Source organism: Schistosoma haematobium, chromosome 2 (assembly GCF_000699445.3).
Source record: "Schistosoma haematobium chromosome 2, whole genome shotgun sequence".
NCBI lineage: Eukaryota > Metazoa > Platyhelminthes > Trematoda > Strigeidida > Schistosomatidae > Schistosoma > Schistosoma haematobium.
Window position 1 is genome coordinate 41,238,904 of NC_067197.1, and position 25,957 is coordinate 41,264,860.

Genomic DNA, 25,957 nt, shown 5'->3' on the forward strand with positions numbered 1-25,957 from the left:
AGTGCTTAACAATCATTAGCTTATAATTTAAATCACCTCTTACTTTTTTTATTTATCCCTGTTACCATTCGTGTAGGAGCACAGACCAACCACCAACATTCTCCATTTAACTCTGTCCTGGACAATCTTCTCTAGTTGTTACCAGTTACTACTTATCCTCTTCATATCTGCTTCCAATTCTTGACTCCGTGTGTTGTTTATTCTTTCTGTTTTCCGTTTCTCTTCGGGATTCTATGTTAGCCCTTGCTTAGTGATGAATTTTGATGGTTTACTTATTGTGTGTCCTATCGACTTCCATTATCTTTTCCTAATTTCCATTTGAGTTGGAAGCTAGTTTGTTCCATAATAGGCTGTTACTGATGGTGTATGGTCAACAGATATTGTGTATCTTGCTTAGACAAATGTTTAATAATACTTGTATATTTTTATTGATGATGGTAACAGTCCTACAGGTTCCAGCTCCGAACTACAGAACCGTCTCGACGTTCGTATTAAAGTTCCTGACCTTTATGTTGGCTGACAGTTGTTTTGAGTTCCATATGTTCTTTAACTGTAGGAATGATGTCCTTACTTCGCCAATCCTTGCCTTCACATCTTCATCAGACCCTTCTTGTATATCGACGATATTGTCTAGGTAGGTGAAAGTGTTCACATCCCCCGGAACCTCTCCAACAAGTGTGATTGTAATGGTATTCACCATGTTGTATTTGAGGATCTTACCTTCTCCCGCGTGTATGTTGAGGCCTACTGATTCAGAGGCTGCTGCTACACTGGTTGTCTTGACTTGCATTTGTTAATGTGTATGAGATAGAAGGACCAAGTCATTTGCGAAGTATGATTCCATTCAATTGATTGTTTGAAAATGATCCGAAGTGTCGCGATTTGGTCTGTGCACAAACTATGCTTGGGGAATCCGGTCTATTAATCTCGAGGCTGTACGTTTACTGAATCTTTCACTCAGTTCAACAAAACTCTGTTGAAAAACCTCTCACAACTTACATTGACCTACTGAATTTCTTAGTGATGCAAATGTGTCCGATCTGGATCCCTAAATTGAGGTCCGGTAAAACCACGTAGCTTTGTGCATGCATTTGTGGAAGCATTTTGTTAAATGCACATACATTTGTAAATCTGTCTCCATTCTCGTTCCTTTCTCCCAATTAGTCCATGTCGTCCCATGATATCTTCATATCATATGTTGTCCATTCTAACTTTTGAGTTTAAGTTTCCCATCAGGATGGTCAAGTCCTTTCCTGAACATGACGCTATGATCGATTGAAGCCTCACGTGAAATCGATCTTTGTCGTGTCCGTTTTCGATTTGAAAGATAATTTGATTATCCTGAGTCCATGAAATTCCCATCCTATAAGTGCATTTCGCGCTACTTTGGACAGCATCAGAGCAACTCCCTGAGTGTGTGGAGCATTCTCCTCTTTGTGACCAGAGTACGGCAGCATCTATCCCGAATCTATCCTTTTCTGTCCAGCTTGGGTCTACTGCGTTTCACTGATTCCAAGTACTGACAAGTTATATTTTCTCATTTCTGTTGCTATTTGATTGGTCCTCCTAGTCCCCCACATTTTCCGTATATTCCATGAACCTATATTAATTGTTACTGTGTCCGTCAGAAGGGGCATCGGTCTCGTGACTTCCGAAGAATCTCGGCTTTCACCATGAATCGACATAATTCTTCACTGAACTGGTAGGACAGAGTTTAAATGGTTTAATTTGTTTAATCTGGTTAGCGTTTTTTAACAAGGTTGTTTTCTACGGGATAATTTAATGAACAGTTAGACGTCTACTTCACGTATACAATTTATTTACACAATCAGTGAAGGCCAGGAAACGCCGGTCGGTTGTTTAGTCATAGTACGAGATTCATCAGCAGTGAACACAATTTAATAATTTCGTGATATCACACGACCATCTTCCATTCCTATTCATGATATTTGTCTCACATCACTTGAACTTATAGCGACTCACGTGCAATTGGGTTTATTCTCATTTAACTCAGTTAAGCCCTTTTGCTAACTTATTTAGCGGACAAAGTCATCCGCACTATAGCAACTTATTGTACTCTCATTATTTTGTGCTTGTATGAAATACATATGCTTGAATATTGCTTACGGCCTACGCATTTATTCACTCTGCTAGTCTTACTACTAACTGACTATTTGATTCGATTACTCATTCATTTCACATGCTATATATATGTCCATGTTATTCACACTCACCACTCACACACTCTCGTCTCGCTCTTGCTATGGCTCTCCGTCGCTTGCTTGCCTTTCGGCACAACTCTTCTATGCTTGTTTAACGCATCTGTACATTTGGATATATGTGTGTGGTCTCGTAATAAACGTAATCAACACTTCGTATTTGCCTTCTGATTAATAAACCGTTGGGACGTTCTATAGAACGGTTATCAAGACGAGCTGTATACGAAGTTTAAAGATTATATCGAGTACCGACCACCACAAACTTCATTGGTCCTAGCTTTTTGTTAGAAATCCAAGAATCATCTATCGAAACTAGTCAGTAATGATCACATGAATACAATTAGAATATAGGGTTGAAATTCAACGATCTACACAAATCCTATTCATTAATGTGATATTATATATGTTTATATTTGGTTTCTAATCAGTGGCTATGCAGCAGACTATACTGTAATTTTAAGTTAAATGTCACGATATCAAACGTTTAAAACAAATATCGGGATGGTTCAAATAAGGATTCATATTTAATGTTACTTGTTGATGGTACTCTATTATCAACGTAAAAAAAGACAGCATGACCGATTAAGTATATTCTGTCCAGTTCTATGAAGAATTATCGACTGTCCAAAAACCTACATGTTAATCTGTATGATTGTGGAGCTCCTTAATATGTGTTGAAATTTTCAACTCTCTCTTCAAAGTTTCGTGTATGTTTTGTTAATTAAGATTGTTTGGTAGACACGGGAACTAGATCTACGATCTCATGGAGATGCGTTCAAGCACACAACACTCCACAATCCCTTCGACGACCTCACTATCATTCATTTCAAATATGACATTGTATATGACATTGCTTAATAATTCCTGTTTGATTTTCGTTCTTTAAATAAGGACCATTGAATAGGATGTTTCGTTGGTTGTTTATTAACAAGACGAAGTTTTGCTGAACGTCCAGGAGAATATATGTAGTATCTATTATTATATTGAGCCCACATATCTTATTCTAGCTTTCGGACAGCTCCATCTATTCATTCTACTTGAGTCACATTCTGACCTTGTTATTTATTCGCTTATCAATCTTGACTGATTTTATAATGATCGCGTAGGTGTGTTTACATTTCTTATCCCATTACTCATCACATGTCTGCAACTTACTTTTGTGTAACTATAAATATTGATTAACGCTTGGTTAAATGAGAGTTGGCTTACCCACCATCTCCACTGCGCGTCGTTTTGCTTCGTTCTATTCCATTCACTTTGTATGCAAAATATATACATTTAAAAATCCATTCTCGTTATTCGACTTATTTAATTCCGTTATTGACTATCGCGATTTAAGTCGATGACTATGTACGAGGATAACAAACATTCATACGATCTAATTGGAGTCAGATCCACGGGCCACTAAAGTGGAGAGCCCTTTCGACAACATCGTTCGATCTAAACGACGACAAAATTACGGGCCTCCACATATCCCAATGCATCTGTCAGTTCAACATATGACCACAGTAACAATAATGATAATAAACAGAAATTATTCAAAGATTGTCTGAACAACTGTCAACTTGATACTGATCGTTCAAATCCACTAGAAATCTGTTGTAACTCAGTAAATTATCATCAACAATGTACCAAGGTAAGTAACGAGTAATTTTACTCTCTATACTCAATGATTTACTTCTACCTGAAATGTTTAGGTGTGTTTAAGTGTTCGATTTACTTACTTACTTGCTTATTTACTTACTTACTTAAGCTTGCTACCTCTCATGAAGGGACTTAGGCCGACCACCAGCATTCTCTATCTAACTCTGACATGGACAATCCTTTCCAGCTCTTTTCAATTGCTATTCATCATTCCCACTTTTGCTTCCAATCCTCAACGTAGTGTGTTCTTTGACCTTCCTCTTTTTCGTTTCCCTTCAGGAGTCCACAATGTATATCCTACCCACTCCCAGCGTCTTTTCCTAATTTCTTCTTCATCTGGCAGTTGGTTTGTTCTCCCCAACATAAATGAATTAGTTTCAATTCCTTGAAGAACAAGCTGAGATGGTGTCATATGTGGTTAGCTATTTTTGTAATATTATGAAACTTCTCAGTAGTGTGCTCTCTTACAAATTAGGATCTTTGGGTCTCATGATGAGCACGTCAATTTTGAACCATTGTACTGACGTCAAACAGATCACATATTCTACTTCGCTGACTGATTTTGACTTCATTAAAACTGACCTTTGGTTTCTAAATGATTGATATAACTGATAGAATAATATTAAATGATTGAACATTTTACTTGAAATTCGGACTGAGACTGGTTTCGGTTATTACAATAATTAGAATACAAAATCATGTCTGGCTGTTATTGATGATCAATGTATTGTGGGATGAAATTACATTGTTTACCATCAAATTGTTAATTAATACGGATATCTTGGTCTTAAGGGAAGTGAATTGCTATCGTATTATTTCAATGGTGCCCCATCCCAGCTACTGTTATTTGTAAAAGCTTTCCGGAAAGGCTGATTGGTCTAGAGACAACTGTCAGAGTTTGAACTATTTAGGCTTTGCTGCACAGTTTAAGTGAAACAGACTCTTTGTGATAAACAAACCCTCCAAATACCCCTGGACTATTCAAATCAAATTAACTTATGCATTTTACAGCGTACACAACGGTGTTAATGTCTATTTTCAACTAACCCAGTACTTCCAAGTTGAAATTTACTTCCTCTGAATGTTCTAATAGTTTATCCATTTATAACTGGAAATTGTTGAATATATATCAACAAGATCTCCTAATCAATCATTTATTTCACCATTTATTTCGAATGATAGATAACTTGGTCTATTGATCATGGCTACTTACATACGGATGGACAAACACTAGAAGCTCTTATTCAGTTCACCCAAACTATAAATGCGGTAAGATAAACTTGCAAAAGTATGTTTTATTAGTGCGCTATTTCATTGTAAACTGAAAACGCATACAACAGTGATATTCTTTCTTAAAATAAAAATTCCGATGGCACAATATATTTATGTTCGTATGATAATTACTTAGTTTAGTGGTTCGAATTTAGTAATTTGATTTAAAGATAGTACTCACTGCACGAGTTGGCATTAGTTCAAAACTGCTGAAAACTACAGTACGCTGGACAGTTTTATTGTCATAACTTTGCATCACTATCATCCGGCAGATATTCAGTACATTACACAGAATCGAAATTCAAGTTTTATCAATATTCTTTAACATTATTCAATTCACGATACAGCCTAATAATCATTCAATAGTACCATTCAGTAAGTTGCTCACTCCCAATATAGTTGAACTTTATCACCGTTCAAAACTATCATCACGGTATTTTCCCAAGTCTTCATGCAAATGCACCGGTATAGTGTTAAAATCTAAGAATGATATCTACTCATCTGATATCTATACATCTTCTTTATTCAACCTTGTTCACAAAACCCCTTTGCGTACGATGTTTGTTGCCCGCAATTCGCTCAGATATGAAGAAAACATGACAGATTGATATGTCAAAGTGCCACATTGGAACGGTACAAGTCACTGGTTTATATTAATAATAATAATACTATAGAAACACTACAAGTTTGGTAGATTTCCATTTTACGTTATACTTAAGCCAACAAAAAATATAAGTTATTGACATAACATGTTTTTTATAACGCTAGTGTTAATTACCAGAATTTCGTATAGACCATTAATAACAACTGGTGGTGCCAATAAAACAGGGTTATATGATCACATTAAAAAGAATGCTGCAAGAAAACTGGTTAACATATTGCATAATTTTTCTATACCTAAAAAGATAACGAGAACCTTAACAAGTAATTGACCATGGTTTAATTCAAAATGTTTTGTCTAAAAACCACTTATTATTAGTAGCATCGATCGTATCTAGCTACTAAACATATCTCCGACCGAAAACGTTTAGAAGTAGTTCATATGGTACATATATATTAGCCAATCTAAGTAAGAAAAATATATATATATATACTTAAGAAGTACAGCCAACATAGTTAATTAACCAGAAAAAGAAATTATAAAACTCGCCTAGGTTGTTTTTGAATTCGTTGTATATGCCAGGGTTAGTTGTATGAGTTTGATTAATATCCTCAGCCATCGTTAAGGAATACCTAGCTTATGTGTCCAGTATTAAAAAAATTAATATAACACTTATATATCAAAAGTAAAAGGTCTAGGGAGTTGTAGGTGATATGGAACGAGGAAAAACTTATTTTTAAGTAAACGCAGGACCTTATTAGGTACGTGGTTAGATTTTATCCCGCAGCCGAAACTGTCAACATCCTTGACTGACTAATCGGATGTGCCCAGCGAACCGTTTTAGTCATTTGTAAAGATTTATTATCTTTACATTTCGATTCCGTAATGGATTTGTCAGTTAAACGGTCTAACAACACGTATGGTGGTTCATGATCCAGATAAGCCGGTTTTAACCTATCAATACTTATGGAGTCAATGTTTTCATGTTTTTCTATCATAAAATATTTAGATTTTCTCGAGACGACTTTGAAAGGACCTTCAAATGGAGGTCTTAGCGGTGCATTTATTTTGTCACATCTTATCCAGACGTGCGTGCAATTTCTGAGGTCTTTAGGTACATATACGGCGTGCGATTGTTCACAAGTATTAGTTGGCTTAAGTTTAGACATATGGTCCCGTAGTTGATCTACATAATTTTCTAAATTAAGTTTTTGGCTGTTACTATTACGGTTAATAAATCCACCTGGTAGTCTCAGAGTTGTTCCGAAAACCAGTTCCGCAGCTGAACACTGTGCGTTAGTTTTGAAAGATGTTCGTATTCTCAACGTAACTAACGGTAGGAATTCTGTCCACTGATTGGGGTTTGAGTGCTATATAAGGACGGTGTTTAGCAGACGGTGAAAACGTTCTACCAGCCCATTGGCTTGAGGATGATATGCAATGCAGAGTATCCTATTGGAGCCTATAAGTTTAGTCAAGGTATCAAATAGTTCGGATTAAAATTATAATTCTAGATCCTGCTCTTGTTCGTGTCTTAACGTCTCGAAATTTATTGTAAACTGCTGTAGCACGTTCATTTTTAGTCTAGATCAAGCATCTGCCGCCTGATTGGCCTGACCTTTGACATGTCGGATATCGCTTGTGAACTGTGATATATAGTCAAGGTGTCGGACTTCTCGAGGTGAGTATTTATCGGCTCTCGCTTTTAATGCATTCGTCAGTGGTTTATGATCCGTAAAGACTATAAATTCCCTACCTTCTAACATGTGTCGGAAGTGTTTAATGGTCAGGTAGATTGCAAGAAGTTCTCGCCCGAAGGTAGAATACCTTGTTTCGGCTGGAGCGAGTCTTTTAGAGAAGAAAGCAATTGGTTTCCAGGCGTTTCTAACCAGTTGCTTTATCTGAAGCACCCACCATCAAAGCAAGTGGGGAAAGAGAATCCGGATACACCAACGTAGTTGCTTGAGCTAATTCATCTTTAAGCTGTTTAATAGCTTCGACGGCGTCTGAAGACAGTTTGAATTCTTTTGGTTTTCCTTTGAGTGAGTCTGTCAAAGGTTGCATTAATTGTGCACAACCTGGTATGAATCTGCGATAAAAGTTAATTAGACCTAGAAAAATTCTCAGTTGTGTTAGAGAACTAGGTATGGGGTATTGTTTGATAGTATCCACTTCTTTTTTTATAGGTTTAATCCCTTCTGGGCTTATTGTGTGACCGAGAAATTCTAGAGTTTGAACACCGAAAACACACTTACTTTGATGTATGTTTATTCCATGTTCATCCAGTCTTTTTAACACCGTTTGTACATGCTGTTCGTGTGATTACAAGTCGGGGCTGGCAATTAACAAGTCGTCTATATACCCCTGCGCAAATGGCATATCTCGAAGTAGGTTATCTATGAATCTTTGAAATGTTTGTGCCGCATTCCCCAGGCCGAATGGCATGCGTATAAACTCGAACAAGCCGAAAGGTGAAGTAATAGCTGTCTTGGGAATATCTTCATCAGCCACCGGGATATTGTGATATGCCCTGACTAAGCCCATTTTAGTAAATATGTTTACACCCTGTAAACCGTTTGTGAAATCTTGGATATGAGGTATTGGGTACCTATCTGGTACGGTTTGACGGTTTAGGGCTCTGTAATCCCCGCACGGTCGCCAGTCACCTTCATTCTTCTTTGGGACCATATGCAAAGGGGATGCCCATTGACTATCAGAGGGACGGATAATAACCAGTTGTAGCATATAGTCAAACTCGACCCTGGTGATTTTTAGCTTATCTGGAGCTAGTCTCCTGGGTTTTGCAAACATCGTTGCACCTTCGGTTTTGATAGTATGGCTTACTTTTAGTTTGTCTTTGGAAGGCTGTGGGTTTGGTCTGGTTAAGTTTGGAAATTCCGCGAGTATATCTTGGAATTTCGCTGTTGTTACTGGAGGAGTTTGAATCAAGTTAAGAGAGCTGATGTGACTTCCTTTGCCTTTTGTGTAATTCGACGTTTCTTTCAGTGTTAGGCGTCGTTTCTTAGTGTCAACTAAAAATTCATATCTCTCTAGAAAGTCCATCCCCAGTATTGCCAGATCCAAATCGGCTACAGTGAAAACCCAGGAGAATCGCCTTCTGAACCCCAAATCTAGCGTTAAAGTTTTCTGCCCAAATGTCGCGATTTTAGTTTTATTTGCAGCTTGAAGTGTAATTGGGGATGTTTCTCGGCTCAACCCAGTTTTATTTTGAGGGATGATACTAAGAGCAGCGCCGGTATCTACCAGGAAGTTCAAGCCAGAGTTCCTATCTCTAACATAAAACAAACGATTGTTTAGGCGCCCATCCTCAGTCGTTGCGACCTGGGGAGGGGTTACTCGTTTCCGCTTTCTTGGAATTTTGTTTGGGCCAGGCGCATGGTTGCATGCACTTGGTTGAGTTGACACCAAACTTCCAGTGGTACCAACAAAACTGCCCAGACTGTCTGGACATTTGTGACCTGTTTTGTGACTTGGATCGTGGTCGTTGTGGTGACCTGCTCCTGTTTCTATGACCCATTTGCATTCTGGTGACAGCCTCAGTGAGACTCTTAACACTCGCAATGAGTCCTTCTATTACGGGGTCTTTTGCTGATTCTACTTTTTGTGTGTGATTTATTGTGCCTGATCCAGTTGGAGGACCTCTTTCCATTATTCTGTCGGCTATACGCGCTAAATGAGATAATGAGGTTTCAGGATCCTGTGCATCCAAACAGTGTTGGACGTAGCATGGGAGAGCTTGTATCCATCCTTGTTTTAGGACTGCTTCACCCACTGTGTTATCACCCACTAAGACTTGGAGGTGACGTAAAAACTGTGACGGCGACCGATCACCTAGTGTTTCACCTTGAAAAAGTCTTTGGATTCTTTGACTATCTGATAATGATAAACGGCTCATTATCCCTCGTCTTAAGATGGTATATGGTTGTAGTGATAGTGGACTTAAAATCAAGTCACGGACTTCTTTGGCGACTGGAGGAGGAACGATAGAACACAAATCTCTATAGCGAATTCCTTCAGCTTTAACATTGTGTCTCGTGAAATAATGCTCTAGTTGAGCTGACCACAACTCAGGATCACTACGATCAAATTCTGGAAGTCAGGATTTCGTAACCTTAACAGTGTCTATCTCCACTGGTGACAAATCCTCCAGGATTTTGGTTTGTATGGAGTCTGACATGAGGAATGTGACCAATATAGTAATGGAATTAGCATGGAAAATGGTTACTAAAACACGAATAGCTTAAGATAAAAAAAGAACTATGTATATACCCAACTTAGTTTACAGATAATCAGGTCTACTTTTACAAATAAGTCAAAAAAATAATATTAATAACAAAAATGAGGTTAAATTTGTGTTCAATAGGGCTCACCAGTTTCGTGCCTCTAATTAACCCTCGTGCTATTGATAGGAACCAAACAAGCAGTGAAGGCTGCTATTAAGGACAACTTGATTTCCTAAACATGACAGTCAGCTTAGCAACCAGTCAGAATGGAGCTGGAATTATTGTGTCTGCCATCTTTGTAAGCAGTGGCGGTCGGAACTCCACGTTCCTTGTTTTTTATGTCGCTACGTTATTTAATATTTCAGTGTACTAAAATGCCGCATTTACTGTAATGTTCTAAATGTTAGCGTAAAATTTATTTCCATTCAACATTCTTTCCTAGGTTTTTGCTGCTACTCAAGTCAGTGTATTTCTTCAGACAAGCTGGCTAGTCTTAAGTTATAAAATGCTAATCTGTTCTGTTTTGAGTAATTTTTTTCAGATATCGAGGGCCGAAGTTAGTTTTCCTGGTTAAAATAAGTGTTGCTGCTTCCTTTATTTAGATCTTCGCGCAGTGGAGCGTGGGATCATTTTTTCAGACAAACAAAACCTCTCAACATTCAATATAAAATATTAGGAAATATAACGCCGATAGGAAATAAAGAAGTGAATGAATACTTGAAATATAATGTTTCGACATATACGTAGTCGTTCGAGGTGAACTCTTAACCAACCAACATAAGTTGTTACACGGATACCTGATGTCGTAAGCTCCTGTTTGTTATTTAGACAGAAAGCTCGAAACCAATACTTATTACACAACACCAATAAAATGGAGCAAAACCAATCGACTGAAACTTGATTTCAGTTTACCATATAAAAAAATATCTACTACACTTAATAAAAGAAGAGTAGGAGAAAAACAAATAAAACAAGCGGTTTGTGCATCTCTGTTAGTTTGTTTCCAGAGCAAACAAAATAAATATTGCCGAGCCACAAATGAGTCGGTTTTCTTAATTAAACCTGATTATTTCGAACCAGATATCTGTAACACTTTTTACCCAACCAGTCATGATGCATCAGACCTCAATCTAACATGAATATTCACCACTTGGAGTTGACCCCTACAAATTTCCCGCTCTCCCAATCGGCAATGTATTTTATAGCTACTAGAAAACAGGGCTTTGATACACTATTAACCTTGTCAAAAACTACCGACGACTTCGAACCCTAGTTGAGTGTGAGTGTCGAAAACCTAGAGTACAAATTTCAAACAAAATATACTTAATGAAGAATAGGAGTGATCAGTTTCAAAATGCCAAATAACGGCGATAATTAAGTTGGGAATCTTACTATCGTAAGATTTGGTAGATATAACTGGCCTTAACGTCATGAGTTTGGTAGTTAATAGGTAAACATTGATAGTTCACGATATGATGCTGATCCAATATAAGGAAACATATAGCAACTATTGAAAACATCAATGAAAGTTAATTCTCAGTACGAAAATCATTGATATAATCTTATAGTTGAGCGAGTATCACATTACCAGGCAGGAGGTTGGTTCGTTGTAACATGGAAACAGTAAATTGATAACTAGGGTACTAAGAGATTATTGTTTCAAGACTAAATATTTAGTTTACTTGATTGATAATTTGTAAAAAGACGCAGTCAAAGCGATTGAAGGAGAACGGAGATTATGATAAAGGAGATAAGAAGTAGCTACTGGTTATGAGCTAATGATAGCCGTGGTAATTTATCAGATATGCGCCAGACATAGCTAGTACAAGAGGGTGTGGCAATCCACAGGCCAGTACATGTTTGCCAAGGCTCCTCTAAAAAGTATCCGATTTAAGTGGCTTGTACTGGTCAAATGATTGGACCTATCGACTAGAGTTATCCGACCTACCAGTCAAGGTCACTGGGCAATGGTGGACTAAAAGAACATTTTAGTCTTGTCCGCAAGCTACGATGAACTCTGCTTCATTCATACAAATTATCAATTAAGTAAATTAATTATTTAGTCTTGAAACAATAATCTCTTAGTACCCTAGTTATCACTTTGCTGTTTCCATATTACAACGAACCAACCTCTTGCCTGGTAATGTGATATCTCATAGTATTCAGAATCCCTACTATCTTGAGACAAACCTACCCACACTACCATAAGATATACAAATCCATAAATAACTATCACCAGGATAAGTCCAGTCGAATATCGAACCAACTGCCTACTGGACACTACCATATACCTGGAACGATACCAAAACAACAAGAAGCGAGAGCAAAGAAAACAATTATTCCATACAAGCTCGTGCTAAGATATTGGATACTGTACATATTTGAATTGGTGCCTCGGTTTCGAGCTGTTGGCGTTCTTTCAAAAGGCGAGTTTATTGCTTGTTTTTCAGTCAGGTGTTTAGTACGACGTATTCGAATTCTTATCGGCCTGCTCTCAGTGATGTAATAATTATTTCTTGTGTCCGTTATACGATTTTGGGACAGCTTTGTTGTGACAAACTAGTACGCTCTTACACACATATTGACTTAACCAGCCTTAAAGATGTTGGTACTAAAAATTAACTTTCATTGATGTTTTTAATAGTTGCTATATGTTTCCTTATATTGGATCAGCATCATATCGTGAACTATCAATGTTTACCTATTAACTACCAAACTCATGACGTTAAGGCCAGTTATATCTACCAAATCTTACGATAGTAAGATTCCCAACTTAATTATCGCCGTTATTTGGCATTTTGAAACTGATCACTCCTATTCTTCATTAAGTATATTTTGTTTGAAATTTGTACTCTAGGTTTTCGACACTCACACTCAACTAGGGTTCGAAGTCGTCGGTAGTTTTTGACAAGGTTAATAGTGTATCAAAGCCCTGTTTTCTAGTAGCTATAAAATACATTGCCGATTGGGAGAGCGGGAAATTTGTAGGGGTCAACTCCAAGTGGTGAATATTCATGTTAGATTGAGGTCTGATGCATCATGACTGGTTGGGTAAAAAGTGTTACAGATATCTGGTTCGAAATAATCAGGTTTAATTAAGAAAACCGACTCATTTGTGGCTCGGCAATATTTATTTTGTTTGCTCTGGAAACAAACTAACAGAGATGCACAAACCGCTTGTTTTATTTGTTTTTCTCCTACTCTTCTTTTATTAAGTGTAGTACATATTTTTTTATATGGTAAACTGAAATCAAGTTTCAGTCGATTGGTTTTGCTCCATTTTATTGGTGTTGTGTAATAAGTATTGGTTTCGAGCTTTCTGTCTAAATAACAAACAGGAGCTTACGATATCAGGAATCCTTATAGTTTTATGGTATTTCAAACTCTAGATGACTGAAAGTCGTTTTCCGACTGATAAAAGAATTGTTTACATCTCTCCTAAAGAGCTTTCCAGTCTGTCAACAGATGGACCGATTTATGTACTATCAACTGCAGAAAACCCAGAACTCATCCATTCAGCAAGTTGTAGTTCAACTGAACTTGGTGCATCTAGCCAGGATTCATCTTCGATCACTTGTTCAACGTTTGGTTCGACTTCAACTTCATCTACCAACAGTTCAAATTATTTTAATAACACATTAGTTCCATATTCATTCCCTTATCATGCTAACATTCCATATCCTACTCCTGTGGTTTCAACAAACTTAATTCTTCCTTATGGATTCTGCCCTCCTTTTCAACTTCCACCTTTTGTCGGTTCACAACCAGTTTCATGGGTAGCACCTGCTTTCCCAAACCACACTTTATATCCCCCAAGTACCAATTTATTCCCAGAATCTGCTCAGTACATTCACCCCTACCAAAATCTCCCTACTTTCCAACCGAATGTCCCACCAAATTCATACTTTCAAACATTCAATCCGCACAAACCAATTCCGTCTTTCAGTTTACCTCAGGTAACTTCGAAGTCCAGCAACGCCGTTCTCATTCATAATTCTGCTGCAGTTGTTACTAATAATAATACCGTTACATGTGTCGCGAGTACTATGAATACCAACAATACCAAACATTCTTGTTCATTCAATCGATCAAACGAAGAAAATGGGTATGCGCATCTATCTTATTTTAAATAAAAATTTTACTATGCTACTAGATATTACCAAGCAAATGACTAGTTATTTATTTGGCTTAATTATATATGACAACCCTTTCTCCAAAACCTATTGCCTATTTAACCTGGTGCTCTTTTGTTGACGTAAGATAAAATCATAAGTGAGATTCGTCTCTCAATCTTGTAAGAAGAGAAACTGGATTGTAACTCAGTCATATATACTTCTAACTATTTCGAAACATTCCCGTCCTATTTTATTTTATGCAGTCTGGTAGTATCACTAATGACTTATTTATTTTATTTGAACACAAATATTGATACAAAGGAGCGCCGAATACATGTGCGCTACACAAGTCACTTGGTTTGTGTGTGCTGTGATGCCCGGGCGCCCAGACCGAAGCAGGTAGCTCTCTCAGGGGGCCACACCCAGAGCCTTCGACTTTAGGATCTGGTTCACAAGCCAGTGGAGCAACGTCAGGAGATGCATTCCCATGGTGGCCGGTGACTAATGATTGGTTCTTACTCCATTTGTCCTCTCAGGATACTGGAGCCAGCCCGTGTGCACCATTGGTTTGGAATGAAGGTTTCCCAACTCCCCTAGGTAAACCCTCCGTGTTCATGAACCCAGTTAAAGCGCTAGACATTCGCTTTTCGTCCTCTCACTTTCGTAAATGACACCGCCACGAAAAGGCAGTGAGTAATACTTATCTGGAAGTAGCTGTATACACGTAGCCATGTAAGAGTATTTCGAGAGCTAGAGCTAACCCTACCCACCCTCGACCGTACCGGGGCATTTGGGGTCTATTAAAAGTATGGGGGTCATAATCTATTTCTCGTGGCTGTACGAGATTAATATGCTTTATTCCTTAATCTGGAAGGCAAAATGTCATGATTAGTGCTATTTAAGAACAAAACGTCTTCCAGTATATTGTAATTAGCTACTATTAAGAATTATTCATTTTTATTTCGTCAAAATAAAATCAAAAACATAATAATATTTCATTTTCACGCTCACATTTTGAGAGTTTTGTAAGTTGTTCAACTACTTTTTGAAATACCAGTTAAAAAGTTACTTGACTTTTTTCCTAAATTTTACTTTGCCTTCTACATTCTTGTCTTTCAACAGATTTTCAGAACCGAATAACTTTAAAAGTGAATCAACGTCATCAAAACAATCGCATCCTCTACGATATACCAAACTGATCTACGCTTCGGAACTTGATTACTTTGCTTTTGACAGTAGTGTAAGTAATTTTTTTATTCCTTAGTAAGACAGTAAATTGTCAAGTAGCATGCATTTTTCATGCTCATTTTCGTGGTAATACATACTGTTGTTTTATAAATTAGTCACTAAAAGATGAGCAATGCCGTTTTTAAATTCTTTGTGTCGTACGAACTTCAATAAACAAATAACTCAATATGTTTACTTGAATGTGTAGCATAATAGTGCAATGTTCTGAAGTATACGCTGTATATTTAAAGGTAACCTGTTGTATAGTCTCAAATCTAGTTCTCGTGCTTCCTTTTGTCACGTACCTTGTCATGTACCTATATACATATGATGTCCCTTTATACCAGTGTTTGTGTTCAAATAAATGAAAAATAGTCTGTCCTGATGGAAATCACGTTCTTTCCAATTTTCAAACACATTTTGTTAAGAGAAATTATTATTTAGCTATTGATGTTTATCATCATTTCTGCAGTAAAAATTGCATGATGTATATTACATAACTAAAGGAAAATCAAAAGGTTATAACCTGAATAACTCAACTTTTCATCTGTAACTGTGTTGTCTATTAGATGATAGGTAGATTCCCTGTAGCAGAATGTATTGGATACTGTTTTGTCTGAAGTTTGCGTTCATTTACTGCGTAATTCAACTTCACTTCAAACAAGTTTATTCATTCACCTCTAAGCTCAATAGTAACCCTACATCTAAGACGCTGGGACTGACTAATTGAGAAATATGAGTATCACGTTCAAAACACGATTTTTCGAGACGTTTTATCATACATCGTAATGAGGATCTGTTTCATTGGCTTACGCTGAGTATAATTATGTCCTAAGTTTTCTATCTCGTCTGAGACGAAACGATGCTTTGTATAATAGAGCATCAAGATAGACATCATTTAAAGTTAATTGATCATATCGGAAAGAAATAGAAGAGGAAAGCATATGATATAATAAGCAAGAATAAAATGTGTTAAAGCAGGCTGTTCAAATTAGTGTACAACGAAGATAGATTACGCTCATTTACAAGATGCATCATCCTATTCTAAATCAATAAAAAGTAAATTGACTCATTCACTGGATACTTGAGTATGAATCACATTCCAAGTTTTAGGGTTAATGTTACTACCCGGTTGCCGAAATCGAAGTGGAACGACATAGTGGCTACAAATTGAACACCTTCACCACTAAGTCATCGCCTCAAGTCATACGATTTATAAGAAATCTAGTGAAAAATTGGCAAAAGATAGGTATTGGTTTTTGTTTTTAGTTATGTTTGATAAAATCTGAAGCCAGTGAATCATGTGACCGCCTAAATCCTAACCATGGAGTCGTAATGAGGTAACAGTCACTAACGCAACTATCCTTTATTCTATAGAACCATATTAGAGACTTTCTATTTTCGCTCTGTTTTACATATTTCCAGCATTAGAAATTAATGTGCGGTATAAAAGACACTGAGATGACATACGTAGGACACTCTTACATTACTAAAGTTAATTTTTCTTATTTAGTCATCATTTTCACTATGTCGAACCTCAATATTACGTCCACGGTGTTGTTACCGAACAGAAGGATTATTCTTCATAGATAACTGTGATCGCATTCATATGGTTTTCTAGCATTCTTAACTTGAAGGCCTCGGTTTTACATGTATGTATCAGTACTACCTTTACGATAGTGTTGAGCACCCGATCTTTTATTGGTCAAACTAATATCAAAAATGTATAGAAGATGGTCTAGAGTGACATAAACGACTTTTGGTTTGTAATTTACTTGGAATAATCTTATCTATCACGCCTCCACCAACAATCACACAACAACTTAAATCAGTCAGTCAGTCAGCTACAACGTAGGACCAAGTGCATATATGCATCGGTCCAAGTTGCCATACCTCATTAACACAACAAGATGAACACCGGATTCATAGCAGTGGTTATGTCAAAGGTGGTAATATATAAGAGAAAGATTGCATATAGAGATATAGTACAAGAAGAAAAAATTGGTTCGTAGAAAGAAAGGTATGAAGCGATTTTAATCTCTTAGTTTAAGGCAAGACAGGGAGTGTATACACCGACGCCATTGTGATCGATTCTGAGCCATGTCACCAAGAGTCTCCAACCACCGGTTACGATAGTCACGCGGACCCCAACCAAGTAGTCTGCATCTACCAACATGGCTCAGATTAGAAGTTAGTGACTTCAAGCACTGATGCCACGTTTTGGTTTGGCCGCCCCTAACTTTCTTCCAGCCATCTCCAACACCGGTTAGCATTGCACGTCGTGGTAATCGTTGTTCAGGCGTACGTAACACGTGGCCCAACCATCTCAGTCGATGAATATTCACAACCTCATCAGCTGATTTACCATCATCCCCTAATACATTGAGTCTAACCTAACTATTACTTACCAGGTGATCCCAGCAGATGCCAGCAATATTTCTAAGGCATCTGTGGTCAAATACTAATAGCTTACGAGTGTCTTCTACTCTTAATGGTCGTGTTTCGCTGCCGTAATTTAAAACAGAACGGACTGCCGCGCAGTATACTCGTCCTTTTATTGATAGATGGATATCTCGCCTTCGCCATAGGTGACGTAAGTTGGCAAAAGCCAAGCGAGCTTTTCGAATCCGTGCTGAGATTTCGTCAGACACCAACCCATTAGGGCTGATCAGACTTCCAAGATAAGTGAAGTTGTCAACGCGTCCGACTACTTCACTCTCTATCCTTAGTTCAGGTGTTGACACAGACCAGTCCTGAAGCAACAACTTGCATTTAGATGGAAAGAAGTGCATTCCAAACATTCTGGCATTGTTGCTTAGTGCTACCAAAAGACTCTGCATTTTATCAGCGTCTTCACCAAACAGGACTATGTCATCCGCGTATTCTAAGTCGATAAGTGGACCTCCTGGAAGGAGGTCAATACCCGAGAATTCAGTAGACGAGAATGTTATTTCCATCAATAAGTCTATGATGAAGTTAAACAAAAATGGAGAAAGTGGACAGCCTTGACGGACACCACTTGAGGTTGCAAAAGTAGATGACAGTTCGCCATAAGCTCTGACTCTGTTGGTAGTGTTCGAGTAAAGAGCCTTTATAAGGTTTATGTACTTCTGAGGTACGCCTTTCAATGACAGACACTGCCACAGAATCTCGCGGTCTACCGAGTCAAATGCCGCTTTCAAACCAAGAAAGACCACCATTGTCGGACGCCGATAAGTATGCCTTTGTTCTAGAACTTGACGAATGGTGAATATGTGGTCGACGCAGCCACGATCAGGTCTTAAGCCAGCTTGATTCTCTCGTGTTTGCAGTTCACGAGTCTTGGTTAAGCGTCTGATAGTTATCGAGGCTAGTATTTTAGATATTATATTAGTTAAACTCATCCCTCTATGGTTGTCACAGGATGATTTTAACCCTACCTTATTATATTGTGACGATAAGTGATTGTGACCAGTCAGATGGAATAACGTCTAACTCCCAGATGTTAGCCAAAATATTAGTCAACCTAATCGCTAAAATTGGACCACCATCCTTAAAGACCTCTGGAACCAATCCATCTGGACCAGCTGCCCTTCCTCGTTTCAGATTAACTGTAGTCTTTTGAACTTCTGCTAGAGTTGGGGGACCTACTTCAATGTTCCATTCACACTGTCTGGGAATGGAGGATAGTTGTAGAGTAGCTGGAGGCTAGCTGAACTGTTCTAAACGTCTGGACTGGGAGCAGATGAGTGTCGTCTTTTTTCCGAAATAGTCTGACTTACACTTGACTTATTAATTCCAGTTTTTTTATTAATCTGTAGAGCTATCTTGTGTTCCCTATAGCCTCCGCCTTTTCCGTCTCTTTTGCTTTCGTTGCCCACCACTGCTCACGGTCGTTCCTTAGACTTTTGGTTAACCGAGATCTGATTTGTTGACGCTCTTCATCGTGTTCAAAGCCTGATGGGATGAGTTTACGAGAATCCATTAGTGCAATAGAACTTGAGGAAATCCATTGGTTCTTTGTAACCCTGTGGTTTAAATCACTGATAGATGTCACTGCTGTTTCCACAGCTACTTGTATATATCTAAGCAATATCTGGGTCAGCCTCGTTTTCAGAATTACCTAAGTGTGACCCCTACCTACTTTTGGTTTTCTCGTTACTCATTTAAGTTCTAATAGGTCTTCTGAGTGTGCTTTTTCTGCGTCCAGTGAGGCACAAGCAGATGCGTGCCCGTATTAGAGCATGGTCGGAGTTCAAGCAGGTACTCCAGAATGAGCGACAATCTTCTATCGACCCTCTCCAACGATGACTGATGGCAATATGGTCTATTTGAGTCCATCGTTGGTTTGGTGTAGGGGGTCGCCATGTTAGACGATGTCTCTCCTTATGGTCAAAATTTGCGTCTCAGTCAGTCAGTAACAACGTAGAACTTCGTACGTACGTACATCAGTTCGAGTTGCCATACCACATTAGCACAGAGATGCGGTTGTCGATTCAAATCCCGTAGTGGTAGAGGTAGTAAGAGTATAAGCATTAATCGGAAACATTAAGGTTTGGAGATGTTATTTAGAGAGTATAATCCAGTGAAATAAATTTAGAAAGTGGAAAAAAGGGACATGAAGAATTCAGAAGATTAGAATTTGGGAGAACACAAAGAGTGTATGCACCTGCGCCATTGCAAACGATTTTGAGCCATGTCATTCAGGGTCTCTAACCATCGGCTGCTATCATCTCGCGGTCCCCAACCAGGTAGTCTACACCTACCAACATGACTCAGTCCACTTTTCAGTGACTTCGTGGACTTGTGCCATGTTTTGGTCTGGCCGCCCATAGCTTTCTTCCAACCTTCCAACCTACCACTGAACATCGCACGTCGAGGCAGTCGGTCGTTGGGCATACGTAACACGTGTCCCAGCCATCTCAACTGATGAAGTTTCACTACTTCATCAATTGATTTGCCATCCTTACCTAGTACCCGTTTCCTAACAACTGTGTTACTTACTCGATGGTCCCATGATATACGAGCAATGTTTCGAAGACACCTATGATCGAATACTAGTAACCTACGAATATCCTCTACTCTTACCGGCCATGTTTCACTGCCATAAAGTAGGACGGGACGAACTGCTGCGCAGTAAACACGTCCTTTGGTTGATAGACGGATATCTCGCCTACGCCATAAATGATGCAAGTTAGCAAAAGCTAGTCGAGCCTTCTGTATCCGCGCTGAGATTTCGTCACACACTAAACCACAAGGGCTGATGAGACTTCCAAGATAAGTGAAGCGGTCGACACACTCAACTACTTCACTCCCTATCACTAGTTCGGGTGTCGATGTAACCCAATCCTGAAGCAACATTTTGCATTTCGAGGGAGAGAATCGCATCCCGAACATGCTTGCATTGTTGCTTAGAGTGGTCAGAGGACTCTGCATTTTGTCAGCGTCTTCACCAAATAAAACTATGTCATCAGCATATTCTAAGTCAACAAGTGAACCTCCCGGTAGAAGTTCAACCCCTGGAAATTTAGATGAGGAGAGTGTTATCTCTAAAAGTACGTCAATGACAAAGTTGAACAAGAATGGGGAGAGTGGACAGCCCTGACGAACACCACTTGAGGTAATCAATTCTGATGACAGTTCACCATAAGCTCTCACTCTACCAGTTGTGTTCGAGTAGAGAGCCTTTATAAGGTTAATGTACTTCTTTGTGTGTCTGCTAAAAATAAACTATTGTCTGAGCACAGTTGTAGCAGACGATCACCATTATCTGTTCGTTGTGCCGGAATACTAAAATACCCACCTAAACGCCTTTCTGTTTGGTTTAAACTACCTATCTGGGCATTAAAGAAACCTGCTACGAGCACTATGTCTGAACGTTTAGCTTTCTGAAGAAGTTCAGATAGCTTTCTGTAAAATTCATCTTTCACTTCATCTGAGCTGCTTAAATACATAAACATATTGATTATTTCCAGCTCCTTACTGCGATAGAACTAGTATATATGGCGGCTCTTCTTAGCCTTGTAAAATCTCTTGACAGTCTAACAGTACAAAATAGGTGTGGTGCTTATTTTCATACAATGATTCAAATGTTCCACATACGAGACGATTTTTATATTATCTCTGACTATTCTACTGAAAAATAAGTCTGTTATCCGATAGCATGTGTATTAGATTATTTTTTCCAGATATTTTACGTTTGAAGCAAAAAGAACCATAAGTGTCGACAATAATACGTTCAGGCATAAAATGATATGTTTATAATTTAAAACGAAATAAATGGATCTATTATAGGGCGGGATATTATGGTTCGATTGAAGGATTTTCGCTTATCAAAATCGATGAGTAGAGTGGTGTCCGAGATTTGGTATGTCACGATACGGTGTTTCTGAGTTATGGTTACTCACATGACTTAATTATTGGTGTAAGCCCCCAGAATGATTTTAGATAAAAATCAAGACCACTTACCAGAAGTATAGGTTTCCTTTGTGTAGCAAAGTGATATGCTTATGTAAAAAATATTAACACAAAAAAAACGACATGGTAAAATGATAAGGCGATTGAATAAACTCAGCTGGTAGGTCACTTACTCTCTAATGTATTAAGTCCTGATTGTTTGACCTAATTCTAAACCATCATATCAAGATCTGTCTGATCTAATATGATGATCAATTAATATCTTATCAACACTTTCAATAACTAATTCTTCATTACGTTCAATACCTCAACTAGAAAAAGAATTCCACTAGTTAATAAAAAAAGCCCGTGCGAGTAACATCATGAACGTTCATACTCACATATATACATTAGGGGAATATCTCGTATTGTTGTGTATATTAATAACATCCATGGTATCTACGCTTTCAAGTACGGATTTATTTACTCGACTTTGAGCCACCGTTTGTGTTAGGGTTATTGGTACTGTTACTGCTACTACTAACACTACTAATACTGTAGTGAAGGAGGACACAGGTGAGGACAACGGAATGTATTTTACACAAAATTACAGGGCATGTCAATAAAATCTGAGAATTATCAGAATGGGTTTTGTGGAGAGTTTTAGAAATTTCACAGGTTGAAATCATAAGTCAGTTGAAGCTAGACTACCATTGAAAACCTGGGAGCACTGGACGGCCGTTTCGTCCTGGCATGGGACTCCTCAGCAGTGCGCATCCACGATCCCGCACCACACGGGGCTCGAACCCAGGACCTACTGGCTTCGCGCGCGAGCACTTAACCGCTAGATTTCAACCTGTGAAATTTCTAAAACTCTCCACAAAACCCATTCTGATAATAATCAACTGCTCACTAGTGACTGACTTCAGGAAAAACTTCTGGAGTTCTAGTGAGAGGCCGTTACCAGTGGAGTTCAATCGGTCTGTTGTGAGATAACAACTCACTGAAGACAATGGTGTACGGTGGCGCAACTTCGTGGATTGGTTGAAGTCAGACATTAACACCGTTGGACGCCGGCTCAGTGGTCTAGTGGTTAAGTGCTCGCGCGCGAAACCAGTAGGTCCTGGGTTCGAGCCCCGTGTGGTGCGGGACCGTGGATGCGCACTGCTGAGGAGTCCCATACCAGGACGAAACGGCCGTCCAGTGCTTCCAGGTTTTCAATGGTGGTCTAGCTTCAACTGACTCATGATTTCAACCTGAAAAATCTGAGAACTATATATCAAATCGTTAATTTGCAAAATGTCCACCAGTTGTCTCAAAATGCCTCAGACTTCATTGTTCTTACATTTTCATACAAATTGCATTCTATTCCCGCTTTTGCTTTCTTGATCTTCCCTCATCTTCTGCTGCCAGACATTACATTCCTGACTCGCATAATATACTACTTATATCAACATAAATAGCACGCACCACAATACTAGTACTAACGCTAATACTACTACTACATATCTGTACGAATTTGAGTAGTTGTTGTGGGGTGCGGACCTGCTACTTGTTAGTTAAAAATTAAGTGTTTTAATCATCAAATCACTGATTTATACGTCAGATAAATAATTTGAGTGTGTAGAAAAACAATGTCATTTAAATAAATTAACCAATTAACCTTTCCAAATCAGTTCGTTAATATATAAAGAAATATGCTATGCCCACTGACTACCGAACACTTATTATGCTTGGACTATTGCTTTCTTTTATTTTCAAATAGACTGGATCGTATGTAGCTACACGTCAACTTATTGATTTGGAAGATCGATTTGAAAATGAGGTGATCGCTCGACGTCATCGCGCTACTTTAAATGATCCAGTAAGACAGCCTCCTGAACGTCCTGCATTGTCGGATACTGGTGAGTAGTAGTAAACTCTACTCTTTTGTTTATGGCATAGCTCCAGTTAAACAGAACAAAGTAAATTGTTTCTGAAGAAACAAATTGAGTGTGCAAGTTTTATTGGGTCCCACGTAATCGAGCCAAAAATAATAGAAAAGCAGTACTATGATCTATCTCCCTAGTCCGATTATCGACTAGTTCATCTATAATGCCAGTAGGACCGGTGAACGTCTTATTTTTTGATTAACAGCGATCAACAAACAAAAGCCAAAATCTTAACGTTTATTGTTCCTCAAGTTGTGTCCAACCTGGTGTCCAATTAGAAGAGGAAGACAGAAGGCAAATCATTTTGCCATTGTACTTAATCAAATTATAATTCAAAACTCAAACAACATACCTGAAATCTCTGACTATATAGCAACACGATTAGCAAATTACGATTCGTAAATAACTTGGTCATAAGTGATACATGACTAGAGTAATAGGGAAATAACCAAGTAATGGTAAATCTGGAATAGTAAGACATGGCAAAGATTTATAAATCAAACGAAAGCTTAGAACCAGGGAAATTAAAGAAAATTCAGCAGTCTAAACATTCGACAATCATACAATAAAAATATAAATATTTATTCCTCGTATATTAGCCTCAAAAGTTATATTTCTTCACTATTCATTCCATTATATCACAATTATTTTCAAGAAATAGTTTCTCGACGATAATCAGTACAATTTTGAAGTCTAAAGTAAGATAATTTTTCTCAATAGACTAGATGGAACAGCACCGTTAGGTGCCTTAGTTAATATTAAATGGGTGGGGTTAAGTAATACAGTTTTATTAAATCTAAATGTGAACGGGATTAGGCGGGAAATACAGTTAGTTTGTTGTATAATCCCACGGAATGAAATATAGCTATATATGGTTGGGATTTCCCGATCTGTTGTTACTTTTCGGGTGGGATCTTAAGGGTTATGCAGTCCAGTGGCTTGTAATTCTAGCTTCTTAGAACACTATTAACAAACACTGACACAAAAAATGTGTTAAGAGTTCTCTTGTGTGGTCTCTGCTAACGACCTAACAGATAAATAATTCTTAGAGTATATATTCTAAAATAATATCGTCTATTTGTCTGAGCGGCCGATTTTCAATAATTGATGCAGTGTTTCGTCCCCTTCTACTTCTGCTTGAATAGCTAGTTATCGACTTTCAAAAACCATAGGTGCTATTTGAATGAAAGTATAGAAACCTATCTTTTGTTGTACCGAATGGACATGCCGCTTTGAGTGTAACTTTACCCCCCCCCCATCAAATGTAGCTCATCAAAACACCTCGAATAGAGTTCTAGGGATCGTAAAACTCAGTGTCTTGAGAAGTTATAAAACAAGACTTATAAAAGTCTGGCAATCTTATTCTAGTGTATAAATCCGTATTTGTTTGGGAATTTCAGTTGATACTATTGTTTAAAACAAAATGGGGAGTCGTAGTGTAGTGGACGCTACTCACAAAGCTGCTTGTAAGTAGTGTCTTGCGGAACGTTGCCTCAAAGTTGTTGACGGAGTAAAGAGCTTCAGTACATTGAAAGCACAGCGTTAGCAGAACACTTGGAGACCAGATGATAAAATTGTTCAGATTCCAGAATACACCGAAAGATGTAAAAGGATGAGTGAAGGCTATGTATACGTATAATGTAAATGGTCTGTAACTTCTCACAATAAATATAAATTCCTTCTGCATATTACCTTCCTTTACAATAGCGATCGGTGCGAATTAATTACACAGTTACTTCACAATCTCATTGCATCAATTCTATAGTTACGTAAATTGTTATGAAGTAAACTGTGGTAAACTTGGTCAAGATAAGTTTAGATGGCATAGTATCTATTTCATCTGGTCAGTTGGTTAATTATACACATCTATTTATTATCTATTTATTTATTAACAGAGCATCGACGTAATTCCCGTGCTTCACATCTTCATCGTTCGAAAAAGTCGACCCACAAATGTGATACAGTGAATTCAATGTTTGACAATAATTCCGATAATGATGATGACTACTTGGCGGCTATCGGTGATAACGCAGAAACTTCAAAAGATGCTTGTTTATCGACTGAATCTAGAAATAAGGTATTCTTAATTGATTGTTATAATACTTATTGATATTTTTTATCATTGCTGATGTTATTTTGTAAATAATAATATATACATTTGATGCTCGCATCCTATTCGTCAGCAATGGTTTAGACTGAAAATGATAAGGCTTAAAGATGTTTACATGCAATCGAATTATTCAAGTAAATGGATTGGTGGCATTCAATAGGTAAAGAATCCGTGTTTCATCTATTAGGTCATTAATTTAAACTATTCTTCATTTATTTC

The 25,957-nt window shown here is 38.0% G+C and overlaps 1 protein-coding gene across 1 annotated transcript in view; it reads left to right on the top strand.

Moving 5' to 3' along the window:
* Positions 1-12,393: 12,393 nt before the first annotated feature.
* The window catches only part of MS3_00006970 (uncharacterized protein), a 46,124-nt gene continuing 32,560 nt past the window's right edge, over positions 12,394-25,957 (top strand). Inside the window, exons 1-4 of the mRNA XM_051215220.1 lie at positions 12,394-14,085; positions 15,218-15,335; positions 23,463-23,601; positions 25,524-25,705. Coding sequence (XP_051068412.1) covers positions 13,370-14,085; positions 15,218-15,335; positions 23,463-23,601; positions 25,524-25,705 — 1,155 coding nt within the window. The 5' untranslated portion in view covers positions 12,394-13,369. The remainder of the gene's footprint in view (positions 14,086-15,217; positions 15,336-23,462; positions 23,602-25,523; positions 25,706-25,957) is intronic.